The following is a 13,553-nucleotide window of genomic DNA, read 5'->3' on the forward strand; positions in this document are numbered from 1 at the left end:
TCTTAACTCTGCAACTTTTCTAAACTCTTCCTATACTTGGCACAAGATTTTTTATTTAGAAAAATTTAGTCCTCCGAGAATCAATGGAAACACACGTACGGGCAATCCGTAGATGCAACAAACTTCGAAATTTGGATACAATTAAAAAGCAGTTGGGGAGTTCAACGTAGATTTATTCAAAGCAACTGATTATCCCGCCACTATGCTATGCGGGGAAGTATGGTACGTAAAAACAGTGGCTAAAACAGCGGGGCCGGTGGGTGTGGGAAGGAAAGAACGGCCGGACATCGAACATTGCCATTTGCCAAGCCCGACCGAAAAGGACCCCACAATCCACATGATTATGTTTTAGGCCCTAACTAATACTAATACGACTACTAATATGATTATTAATATGTTTTGGAGCTCAAAAGCTTCTTATTACACACAATCAGAGACAGATTATCAAATTATTGCTAACTTGCGCCAAGTTGGCCCCATGGTCGTCTCTCATCCCTCGTTATTGCTCTCTCATCCCACGCACAAAACATACCATACCCCATTACAAAGAGGTAACTAACTTCATTCATACCGAAGAAGAAGAAGAAGAAGAAGAAGAAGCGAAATTGGAAAGGTAAGCATCGGCTAACATATGACCCAATTGAACCTGAGCCTGCGTAGTTAAGTGGAGATGATCTTCCTTGAGCTGCAGCCCTTTAGCATCCACGCATACCACATTCTCCATTTTCATCCCCATCTGTGCTTCCCTTATCTTTTCCACGTACTTTCCATCCCCCGAAGCTATTGCCACCTAATTGATAAGTTGCTGTAATTACAAGCAGTGCCTGACCCACCTTTTTTTTTTAATTTAAAAAAAATTACTAAAAAAGTGTCAACTAACCTGAATAATGGGAAGTGAGGGCAAATTAAGATCAGCACGGACATTCTTAATCAATGTCTCCATCTTAGCCTCATAGCATTCTGCATCTTTGTGCGACGACGTATCACTCTCACCTTGGTACCAAAGCATCGCCTTAATTTCACCACCGCCGCCGTTATGATGCACGGCGGCTTTGACCCTCTTGATCATATTCTCATACAAGTGGGTTCCACGTTCCCACTCTTTTATGGCTGTCCCGCCCACAGCACAAGGCACTAGGCCTACGATCCCCGCTCGCTCCTTCACTGCGTTGGCAAATGACATCCCCGGTCCCACCCCACATACTTTCTTGGTGTCGATGTCGTGGTGGAGTGGCTCACGCGCCGCTTCCCAGCGGAGGTGGGCGGTGAGGCGGAAGATGTTGGAAGGGTCCGGGGTACATTCTGGAGGAACGACGCCGTCCCAGTGCTTATGCTTAGAATGGTGGTCACGATTCACGCCGCCCCGGCCGGCCATGTTGCTCTGGCCTGAGAGGATGAAGATGTGTTTGGTGGGTTGGGCTTCATTTCTCTGAGTTGAGTTGTGCAGCTCCATGAATTGGAGGCTATCGGGTTTGTTTCAGATCCAGGAGGCCTTCCCAAGTGGCGGTGTTAAAATGGGGTTTCTTGGTTTTAGGCTTTTAGTGGTCTTTGGATTCCAATGCCAATTATTTTAGTCTTGTACTAGGTACTGGCTAATTATTTAGTCTTGTACCTGGTACTGATGTCATATACTTTTTCCTTTTCTAATTTTTGTGGGGATAATTTTAGAAACTCCTTGAGATTTTTGATAATTTTGCTAGCCTTCCTTCAAGTTTTGAAAATATTGCAAACCTCACCTATTCATATATTTTTATAGCATGTCAGTCCAAATTAGAAAAAAGTGAGAACAAAATATTTAATTTTAGGTTGGATTGCACATTATTTATACCTTATTTACACGCATTGGCTTGTTTGCATCATCAATGCGTTTTTCAACTATATTTTTATTTTACATATATCTCATCAAAAAAGTGTTACAGTATTTTTTTCAAAAAATTATCCCAAATAATCTCCTATCCAAATACACTCGATAGCTTTCAATTTCAAAAATACCCTTTAGACTTCTAGCATCACCGATTTTTTTTTTCAAATCTTATCTTTAATTTAATTATAGATTACCTCCTTTGATTAGAGTTTGGTAGCAATCTTTTCCATATACTCAAGAAAATACACAAATGCTTCTTGATGGTTAACAAATCAAATACATTAATCAACTTTCGTATTATGCTACTAAACAAGAAATTTGGCCAGTCTATCTCTGCATTTACCAACAAGAAAAACAAAAGCATTAAGGGTCTGTTTGTTTGGATGGAAAAGGTTTTCCGGAAAACATTTTCCATGTTTTCCATTGTTTGGTTGATAATTAATTTGGGAAAATAATTTCTGACAGAAAATAAGTTACACCCACGGGCGGAAAACAACTTCCTTATCCATGATTGTGAAGTTATTTTCCTTTCGTCTTCTTTTCACAGCCTCTTCATCAAGAAAAGACCAAACTCTTACTTTTTCGCAGCGACATCTCCTCAACTCCGGCAAATAAAAGCCTCAAGCGATACCATCGATAAAAGCCTCCGGCGACATCTCATCAGCAAACAAATCCCTTCTTCGCAGGCGGCATCTCCAACTCCGGTAAAGATCCACTTTCGGAGGTAACAGATCATCTCCCTTCCCCTCCTCTCTCTCTCTCTCATTTTTTTTCCTTTAAAAGCGGCCAATATCAGTTTGAAAAATTTGTCCTTATTAGTTTTTTTCCTCCCTTTTCCTTTGAAAAATTGTCTAGAATTACTGGTGTAGATTCTTGAAGTTGGATTTGAATGAATTTTTGTGGTTGCTTTTGTTTTAGTTTGTTCTTACCGGATTAGGGCTATATTTGATTTAATTGATGCTAATGAATTAATTTGGCTGCTGAGTTTTGGGGGTTTTTGATACTTGGAATCTGATTATTAATCTTGGCGCTTTTGTCTCGGCCCTCTAACTTGCTCAGAATCCGGGTAGGGTAGGGTAGGGTAGTGTTTTTCTTACAATCTGGTGAGAAGATGCTCTGGAAGAGGAGAGGATGGGAGTGTGAAATGTGGAAGTAGTGGACGGTGTCACTGCTCAAGGAAAAGGTTGTTATTTTCCGTCCTCTTAGATTTTTCAAATTTCATTTTGTTGTCTTTTTTGTGGTATTTATGGCCACTGTCTTCATTTTTTTTTTAAAATTCCCTTAGCAGGAAACACAGGGTGAAGAGATCAATCAAAGTACCTGCTATCAGTAACAAGCTTGCGGATATCCCTCCCGATGAGTACTCTTGGAGGAAGTATGGCCAGAAACCAATCAAAGGTTCACCTCATCCCAGGTACATTGCTAGTCTCTGCTATTCCATGATGGAGCTTGCTTTGACTTGCAGTAAAATCCATAGAAAAATCATCAGTTATTTATTATTATGCTTCTTGACCTACTTACTTTATTGTGCCCTCTCAGTGGAGTGATCTACAGTTTAGCTTTTAATTGCATCTCATCCACTTTGAATTTTGAAGTGAAAACGCTATAGTGCCAGGAATTGTTGCTCGTCTTTGATTCAGTTTTAGTTTGGCAAAAGGAAGGATTTGTTTCTTCTCCAATCCTATTTGCGTTTTATGTTTCTCTGATTCTTGGTGTGCTTGAGAGCTTCTTGGAAGTCGTGACATAATTATTTTATGAGCCTAACATTTAATCTTATCTCGGCCTTCAATGTGGGAGGGCTGAGGAGAAGAGTTGATCTCCAAGTGCCTAGATTCAACATTCGCTGATCTCTGTGCAGGGGATATTACAAGTGCAGCAACATGAGAGGCTGCCCTGCCATAAAGCATGTGGAGGATGCTTGGAGGAGCCTTCAATGCTGATTGTCACCTACGAAGGAGAACATAACCATCCAAGATTGCCATCATAATCAGCAAATACGTGAGACTTGTGGTCATCAAGCTTTTGGTTGTCCCGATTGCTCCTGTACACATCATGTCGCACTTGTTCAAGCTTGAGGTACAGGGGAACGAGCGTCTGGTGAAAAAAAAAAGAAGAGAAGTTGGATTTTGAACCTTATTAGGTCTGGGAGCATACATTCTTGTTGTCATGATTTTAGAATTAGATGGGCTGTCATGATTTTCATTCTTGTTGCTATTGTTGTTATTTCGTTTACCTGTCTTATTTAGAGCAATTGAGTTATAATAGGTTGTGCTTCACGGGTGGACTTGATGCTTCTCTCACGTGTTAAGATATTTATTTTTCCTGGTTGTTTTTCAGCACCATTGAACCTTAGAGGTGATCTAGAAGTGAAAAAAGGAGGGCTGACTGAGTACCCTGCCACTTGCTGTGGCCATGGGAAGTTGTAGATGCAGGCCAACTGGATTTGTTCAAAGCTCTGGTCACTAAGTTTTTTCCTGTAAAATGTTCACATGAACATTGGTGACGTGTTGTACATATTTTTACTTTTGTAACCATTATTTACTACCTGGGCAACTGATATTTTTGGGACCGTTTTCCATTTGGAGATGTGATTTTCATTTTTGTTGAGCAATATTTTATATTTTGGCATATATTTGCCTCTGTATGTATTGAATTGTTCCAGATTTTTGATCCAACTGAGGCTGACAACATTTAAAGCAGGGATTTGAGTCACTCTAGGCTTGATAGGTGCTTTTATGTACCAATGGTTCTAATTTTGTACCATAAAATATGTGTTTTATTTAGTTCATTTCACAAAAGATGTTGTTTCTAGTGCAGTGGTTATCTAATTTTTTTTAGTATCACTGATTTGAGACAATAAAGAAAATGTTGTGGCATCCAATTTGATAGAAGAGACTCTCGGCCCTTAATGATTATTTTTAAAAGGAAGATAAAAAGCCATTTCATTAGTATCATTAATAATTCCATTTAAGAATTCATGATGTAATATGAATACATATTTTATAAAAATGATAATATGATTATAATGGATAGAAATTAAAATTAACTTGTAATGAAATAAATGTTTTGAGAGTAGAAAAACAGTTGCAACATATTAACAAATATATCAGAAAATATTTTCATTGACAAACCAAACATCGGAAAATTAGGAAAAAAGAAATTTGGAAAATATTTTCAGTTAATAACCAAACACTGGAAAATTATGAAAAAGGAAGTGATTTTCCAGGAAAATGACTTCGATGGAAAATATTTTCCCTAGGAAAATATTTTCAGTGCAACCAAACGGACCCTAAGTTTTTCCGGACAACCTTTGGTGCAGTATGGATATTAATGTTGGAAGATAGATGTTCAAGCAAACGTTAATAATATTATTTCAACCGAACACTTACAAGTTACAATCCTACTTGGTGGTTTGCTTGGTAATATAACAGCAATGATATGTGTTTTGCATAAGTGAAATGACTCATATTCAGTCCTTGATTACGGATTTGGTATAAGCCTTAATCCATACAGATACAGAGTACGAAACTCATAAAATCCCCCTTTCTACACAAAAGGTGAAGCTTGCACGCTTGAAAGCGTCCAGCAGCAACTTTTGTCAAAATGAAAAACTGACGAGTAGTTGAAACTTTTCGGCCTAATGGCCTAAAGGCTCATGCGTTTGGTTGGAGTTGGACTTTTGGGTTCGCCAGCAGATTACGTTTGGAAACACCTGTCCCACTATTTATTCTACGCTGGTGAAGGCAGTATATCAGCAGCGGTTAATGAACCACTTCTTGAAAAGGGTGGGTCTTAATACTCTGTTTGGACGGTAGGTGGGAGTTCAAATTTCATTCATAGCAAAAAAAAATCAAAAATTGTGCCAAAAAACACTCTTGGTCTAGTAACGTCGTCCACTCCTCTAGTTTAGAATAGATAGATTATACAATAGTTGTCGTTTTAAAAAAAAAAAAAACTGCTTATTGGTTGAATTTTCACGCCCTGTTCATTTGAATTTTAAGATGGTTAACACTTAATGGTCTAATCTTCTGTGAATTTTTTTTTCTGTGAATTACTAAGAAGCCTGAAATCCGAATTATCCACACACACACATTTAATGATGAAATGCTTGCATCTATTCTTCTATATTAAAAGTAGTGTTTCATATTGCAGCTCCTTGATTCTTCCTTGTAATCTCCTTTCCTTTAGTGAGCAATTACTCTGCTTCTCTGAGCATGTCAAACGCTTATCAAGACAAGCAAGTTCTCATTATGGTGCTCACTTTCTTAACAACAAAGTAAAGATAAAATGCACCATATCATATGATAGACCGTCGGAATTCTGTCTTACACAAATACCAATTTCATTCATCATCAGTCAAACTTTGCAACACTTGTACGAGTTATCAACAAAAGCATTCCTCCCGCCAGACATTCTTCCAAGTCAAAAAGACCAAAGGCGATCGCCCCTTTTTCTCTTTCTCTCTCTCTTTTTTCTCCACTATATTTAAGCTTTTGCCCAGCACCATGATTAGTACGAAGGAGAAGTCTGGATTCTATCAAGAACTTGAAGCGCATCTTTCATGGAAGGTCTCTTTTGCGGGTTTAATGAAGCACAACTAAAGCCTAGCTTAAAGCATTCCAGCATGGCATCCTCCCTGTTTGCCACGTCTCCTCTAATTGCCACATCAGCCAACCGTAACACCCGGTTCTTGTCTTCCATCAGCAGGCCGGCGGTCCACTGGCCCAATTCCCGGTCTGAAAACACTTTGCCCGTTAAAAGCTCGAGCAGTAGAATTCCAAAGGAGTAAACGTCCCACTTGGGATTAGGCTTCAGGTTATTGAGCGACTCTGGGGCGTGATAAGGTGATGTGCAACCCATGAAGCCTGCAGGTGCAATGCAAGGGCTGCCATTGATAGAGTGGTCGTGCAGCCCATCGCGAGAAGATGATGTAGCAGCAGTAGCAGTACTAGTACTGCTTCTCATGCTACCGAAATGCCGAGATGAAAAGGCATCTGTTTTGTAGCTATTTTTGCCATGTAGAAGCGAATGAAGCCCAAAATCGCTGATTATTGGCTCCATTTCTGGCGTCAAAAGAATGTTGCTAGGCTTGATGTTGCCATGCACATGTCTCTTTTCATGGACGTATGCTAGTCCTCTAGCAACTCCTTTTGCTACCTTTAGCCGGACTTGAAAGGGCATATGGTAAGGTGATGAGCCAACCTTTCCTGGAATTGGAAAATACAATCAAAATGTGAGTGCCTATGAAAACGCAGCTCAAATCACAATGGTAAATCTATAGAAATTCACATTTGATAGCCCCAAAAAAAAAGAGAGTAAGGGGACTTGGAAACGTAAACGACATGCATATGATTGCAAATGGAAGTTCAATTTTTGCGCTTTCAACTTTAGAATAATTGATCAAAAAAACATCAAATTAAATCTGAAAGTGACCATTTTCCGAGAAACAAAATCATATAGCTTGTCGGCTTTGTCTATGTGAATCTTTGTGCCTTTGATAGAATGTTAGCAACGGACAGAAATGTGACTCATGCTTTTGGCGTATTATGTGTTTTTCTTCGGGTAGGCAGTGGGCGGTAGGCGAGGGTTATCCCCAAATCACATGGACATTAATGGAGAGTAAATGGATAGGAGCCACAGGCGTTCACAAGGGAATAGTTTCAGAGAGAGAGAGAGAGATTCGTTCCTAACCCAGTCTGTGACAAGCGGCGACAGCCTAGTATCATTGCAATGTGTTTTTTTTTTTTTTTTTTTTTTAAAGAAAAACTTCAAGAAATTGCAATTCAAACGTAAAACCTACTAATTTAGTGACAATGAGATCACAAATTTAGTCAAATAACACGGAAAGATGTAAGCACATTAGTACTACTACCAGCCTACCACATTGTTAAGATCTAAAGACAAATGTTTCAACACAATGATAATAATGATGATAATGCAAAATGACTAGCATATTGGGTTCTAAAATCAAGCTATCCATATGCAACATTTTATTTTCCAGCGTCACTTCGGGGCAACAGAATTTAGTAGGATGATTTGGTGAATTACCAGAAGTTTCAGAACTATGAAAGTGTATTCCAGCAGAATTAAGATCGGTATGAAAAATAACTTCTTCCAATTGAAATCAGCTCCAAAAACTTTGATATTTTCTAAATCACTGAACTGCGGTAAAAGATTGAGATTTGGGGATGAAAAGAGCTTACTGTAACCGGCATTAGCTAAACTGCCGTTGGAGATGTAATCATAGATGACAAGCTTCTCATCGTCTCCCCAGTAGAACCCTCTGAGCAGAACCAAGTTTGGATGGCGCAGCTTTGCGATAGCTTTAACTTGACTCTCAAAGTCTTTGAACCTCTCAAAACCGCTCTCTCCAATCCTTCTAACAGCAAATGCAGAACCGTCCTCAAGTACAGCTTTGTAAACTATGCTTGCAGCAGCACTAGACCCCAGTATATATGCAGAAGCCTTCAATAAAGTCTCGATATCAAGTTCAGTTTCTCCATCAACCATCACAAGTGACCTTTCGCTCTTGTACTTAGTGCTCCGCTCCTTCTCATGATACTGATCTATTTGATGTCCAATGTCCATGTTCTTGTTTTCATCATCGCAGTCCGAGGCGGTAGCCTCTGATGTTTCTTCACCATTTCTTATAGTTAGGCACGACCAAGAGGGCAGGCTTCTTGAAGTTGTCTCCTTCGCTGTTGAGAGCTGTGAATCTTTGACGTTATCTTTCTGCTGTTTATCTACTGCTACTGGAAGTGGAATCTCTTTGCTTCCTTCATCTGCTCTTCGCTTCCTTAGTTGGTAGACATACAAACAGATAATTGCAAGGACTCCAATGCCAGCTAAATCTCCAATTGCAATTCCAGCTATCGTTCCTGGTTTTAGCCTGTGTTGTCCTTGATTTTGGGCTGCATTTGCTGCTGCTCCCGGTGAGCTTGGCAGGGGGGTCGAGTCGATTGTCTGTGGTATGGCCGCAATTGCCGGAGCAGAGGAATTTGTTGTGGATATATTGGGTGGTGCCGATAAACTTGAAGGAACAGTACAAAGTTTCTTGAGCGGTTTGCCACAGAGGTCCATGTTTCCCCTGAAGGACTCTGTTTGCTGGTTAGATAATGCCATTGATTCAGGGATTTCTCCAGTGAGGTTGTTGAATGAGAGATTAATACTTGCATTTGCTGGGATTTTCTTCGCAAATTCTGGAGATACCGGGCCAGAGAGCTTGTTGGTAGAAAGATTTAAGTACCTTAATCTTTCTCCACCAAATTCAAGTGGTAGTGATCCAGTCAGCAAATTCGAAGACAAATCTAGTACTTCAACGTACAGAAACCCATTTGGAATAGTACCCGAAAAGAAGTTTCTTTTCAGAGAAACCACAGTTAACTCCTGCAGAGACGGTAAATTCGGAGGGAGATTTCCAGCTAAAGCATTGTCAGAGAGATTGAGGAGCTTGAGATTCTTCAGTCCTCCTCCGCTGAACCCCGGTAGCCCGCCAGTTATTGCATTGCTGGACAGCGACAGCACTTGGAGCTCTGAAGCATTGAACAGCGAATTGGGAAGGGTCCCATTCAAGAAATTGCCAGAGAGATCAAGAGTACGGAGGTGTTGGATGTATCCCAAATCTTCAGGAATTGAACCCAAGAGCTTAGAGTTCGGAAGAACTAAGCTTATGACTCGAAACATAGCCGGCGTGCCAAAGGGCGTTTCAACTTGCGCGCACGTCACACCAGTCCATAAACACGGCGTCTCGTCATCATAGTTCCAGTTATCAAGCACTGACAAAGGGTCATTGAGAATGGAGTATTTGAAGGAAAGCAAGAGCGTTCCATCTACGTTCAGAGCCAGAGAAGGAAGCAAAAGACGCAAAAACAGGGTGGAAAAGCACCAAAGTATGTGAAAAAAACTTCTCATTCTAAACCAGCTGCTCATTGGTTTCTTGGTATTAGGCGCTCATAGAAGTCCGAGATGGTCATTGCTATTCATAAGCAAGAAGAAGTGGAGAAAATAAGAACGATTGAGACGGTAACCAACTTCACAGATGTTGTTTTGGTGACCAAAAATATAAGGACCAAAACTAAGGAGATGTTGTAAATGGAGTCAGTTTGAGAGATGGTAAGGAGAGACAGGGGACGAAGACAAGGCTAAAAGGTTCTGTTGCTAAGCCTCTGCTTTAATGACTAATGATAAATTGATGTTGATATAAATGGAGTATGAGCACCTCACTAAGCGTGGGGGAATCAAACTGAAAGCTACTCCACTGTACCTGGTTTTCGTGGATTCAATACGCAGTTAGACATTCGGGGCAAACTTTATATAGTACTATTATTTTGTCAAAATATGTGATCATTCAAGTAGTAAAATATACGTGGAAAAGAAAGCAGAGGGGAATCTTGACGTTGTAGCTACTGGACGCCCTGAATGATTAGTTGGAATCAGACAGAATTGATACGCAGGGCAGCTACTAAAGGCCACATTCTCTTTTGACTGCTTCTGCTTGGTTCTCACACCTTTGCCACTAATTCAAATTTACACAAGGGTAACTTTTAAAAATGTACCAAGCTAAAACGCTGTTTTGCATTGATGTCCTTGTATCCTCGCAATTTTGCTCCAGCATTCCCTCACCTATCAAAAAATGTATTGGAACCACCAATTTATTTTGTGAACAGAAATTAATGTTCTGTTTGATAATCCAATTCAGCACTTAAATTAATTTAAGGGTTCAAATTTTAACATGTTCAAACGCTTTTGATAGCCAAAAATAGAATATCTGAATTAATTAAATGGCACTGAATTTCATAAGCAAAAGTTGCTCCAAAAAATAAGTGATAAATGTAGTATACATTCAAATGTATCATATTTACCACTTGATAATTCAAATAATTTAATGAATTCAGATTTTAGATTTAAGTTTTCATATTTTAATTTGACCAAACGTACCCTAATTCCACTTACTTTTCACCTCGTGGCTAAAAGGGTATATTACCAGGTTATAGAGATATTTAAAAACTATAAAATTCTAACATTGCAGAGACCCAAGTTACTACTAAACATGCCCAAGTTTTACTAGTATTTGTTCAGACAAGCTAGCTAATTGGATCTATAATTTATGGTGCATTTGATAAAATTGAAGTTTGAAAATTGAAATATGAAATTTGAAGTTTGATTCATTAAGCTATTGAATTATTAAATATTAAATTAAATGCACTTGAATGCATATCACATTCAGTGATAAGTGAATAGTTTATCACTTATTTTTTGGAAGCAAAATTTGCTTTGAAAATTCAGTGCTAGTTAATTAATTCATATGTTAAATTTTTTGTTATCAAACGTTTTTGAATATATTAAGATTTGAATATATTAAATTTATTGTTAAAATTGTGACAAAAACAAAGTAAAAGCGTACACGCGTTTGGTCTGGACTGCTAAGTTTCGTTAATGTGCTGGAAACAAAACCTGTACCAGCACTCAAAAAAAAAAAAAAAAAAAGTTCTCTGATACTCTACTTGTGACTGCTCAAATTGGGGGACCGTCCCAAGCCATTTAAACTTTAAACTGAAGGGTCTTTGAAAAGACCATCATCGTTGGTTGTATTCTGCCCTACAACTCAACTGCTCTGCCTTAAGTCGAGTAACATAAACTCAGCCAAACCCGCTAAGATATGACATGCGACCTAATGTGCCCTTCCCTTCAGACAAAAGTGGCATCCAACTCTAACCATCCATACGCCTTAAAAGACTTCCAACCAACACCCTACAACACCAACATTTTCGATCGGCATACGAATATTAGAAATTAGTAAAATTTCTCCCACCAGACGGTTTTAATTCATGTAAATGCGTATTTTAGAACCAATTGGTGTTTCTTTATTACAACGTCAAATTAAAAATATCACTATAAACTTGAGCAGGACTGGTTTTCTTTGGTGGGTAATTTGGTTCTTACCAAAGGGGTTGAAAGAAATGTTATAAAAATGTATTGAGATTTGAAAAGCATTCATAAAGTTTTTTTTTAGAAAAAAAAAGAGTAGTTCATTGTATAATCTGTTGCATAGGCCTTTCTTGAAGTTGGGTGACAAGTATATATTAGCTAGCACGTAGAGAATGGAATAACTGGGAGCAAGGTTGGTAGAATTTTTCATGTTTTGTGACGCAAGTAATGTGGACTAACGTCCGACCTCTCCTGGAATTGTGTACAGGCTGCCTACTTGTTTGTTTGATTGTTTCGTAGTGCGAGACTGGTGTCTAGAAAAAGTTTGAAAAGAGAACGGACTCATGTCGGATTAGTTTACGTGGCTAAGGGTTTGAATAGACAGCTTAAATCCCCCAACCCCGGTATATCTTGACTCTTCCTCCCCCACCCCCTTCTCCCCTCGTTTCTTTATCTTGTTTTGTTCATCAAGAGAAATTCTTAAGTTGATGTAATTCATTATTTAAAATAATTCATTAATTTTTCTGTCAATCATCAATTTCTATATTACTTTTACTCTAGATTATACTAGGGGAGAGTTTAACGGAGTCGAGAAATATAGAGGAAGTAATTCCAACATTTTGCATCCACAATAAAAATTGTGGAGGGTGTGGAATAGTATGCGTCTCTAATCATGTGCTTGGCATACTGGAGGATAGGGGTTATGGCGAGTCAAGCTGCTCGCAAATTGGTCAAAAGCTTGATTCCGACTCAGTTTAATCGAGTTTGGGTTTGAGCTACTCGATTATGCTGGCGAGTTGAGTTCGAACATTAAGCACATTGCTCGAGTGCTCGACAAACCTAATCGAGTTGCATGCATATATATAAAAAAAATTATATTTTTATCAATTACGAAATTACTATTTTGGGTTTATGTTTTAGCAAATTTATGTGAAACTTAGTTTACTTAAGAAATTTGTGATGGGAAAAAGTAAAATCCTAAATTCAATATTTCTAAAACGATGAAAATTTAAAATAAGAAAACTTGAAAATGCAAGAACTTCGAATTCGAGCTTCTAAGCTTGAGCTTGACATTGACCACTCGAACTCGTTTAGATTTGGAGGGGACTTCGAATTGAGCTCGAGCTAAGCCACCATGTCGAGTTGAGCTCGAGTTTTGTCTTGAATGCTCGTTCGAACTTGAGTACCTTAGGAAAATATCAAGTTCGAGTTCAAGTATAGCAATATTCGAGTTCGATTCGACTTGAATACACTCCTATTGGATGATGGAAAAGTTTGTGAATTCAGTGGGATTGGGACTCTCAATTTGTTTTGAGAAGATCCATTGAGTTAAACCGTGGGTTGCATTGTGGTATAATTAGGAATAGGTGTGCAAACGAGATGAGTCGAATAGAATTTTGACTTAATCGAGCCGAACTTCAACTTAGTTTTATAAAACTCAAACTCGAGCTGAGCTTTCAATGTAAAACTCGAGCTCGCACTTGACTCAAATTCGAGTCGAGGTTGAGCTCGAGATTAAAAAATAAAAATAATTATTTTATTTTTAAAAATAAATAAAATAATAAATTTTTTAACAAATTATAAAATATTAGAGATATATGTGTAATTTTACTATTAAAATAAGAAATTAAAAATATAATCAAGTCGACTCACAAGCTAACGAGCAAAGTATCTTTGAAATCGAGTTCGACTTGATCCTCGAACTTGATATTAACGCGAGCGACTCGATTTATTTGCAACCCTAGTCAAAAAAATATGGGCT

At 38.5% G+C, this 13,553-nt stretch overlaps 2 protein-coding genes and 1 pseudogene across 2 annotated transcripts; 1 reads left to right on the top strand and 2 right to left on the bottom strand.

Moving 5' to 3' along the window:
* Window positions 1-152: 152 nt before the first annotated feature.
* LOC113731467 (probable carbohydrate esterase At4g34215) lies at window positions 153-1,578 on the bottom strand. Its single transcript, XM_027256756.2, has 2 exons — window positions 881-1,578; window positions 153-790 (listed from the first exon to the last, which is right to left on the bottom strand). The coding sequence occupies exons 1-2, from the start codon at window positions 1,451-1,453 to the stop codon at window positions 566-568; spliced, it is 798 nt and encodes a 265-aa protein (XP_027112557.2). The 5' UTR covers window positions 1,454-1,578; the 3' UTR covers window positions 153-565.
* On the top strand, window positions 1,515-4,563 carry LOC113728675 (probable WRKY transcription factor 21; annotated as a pseudogene).
* A 1,505-nt stretch (window positions 4,564-6,068) lies between these two features.
* LOC113731466 (probable LRR receptor-like serine/threonine-protein kinase At4g37250) lies at window positions 6,069-10,129 on the bottom strand. The gene is made up of 2 exons (XM_027256755.2): window positions 8,068-10,129; window positions 6,069-7,071 (listed from the first exon to the last, which is right to left on the bottom strand). The coding sequence occupies exons 1-2, from the start codon at window positions 9,791-9,793 to the stop codon at window positions 6,374-6,376; spliced, it is 2,424 nt and encodes an 807-aa protein (XP_027112556.2). The 5' UTR covers window positions 9,794-10,129; the 3' UTR covers window positions 6,069-6,373.
* Window positions 10,130-13,553: the final 3,424 nt, after the last annotated feature.

This window comes from Coffea arabica, chromosome 2e (assembly GCF_036785885.1).
Source record: "Coffea arabica cultivar ET-39 chromosome 2e, Coffea Arabica ET-39 HiFi, whole genome shotgun sequence".
NCBI lineage: Eukaryota > Viridiplantae > Streptophyta > Magnoliopsida > Gentianales > Rubiaceae > Coffea > Coffea arabica.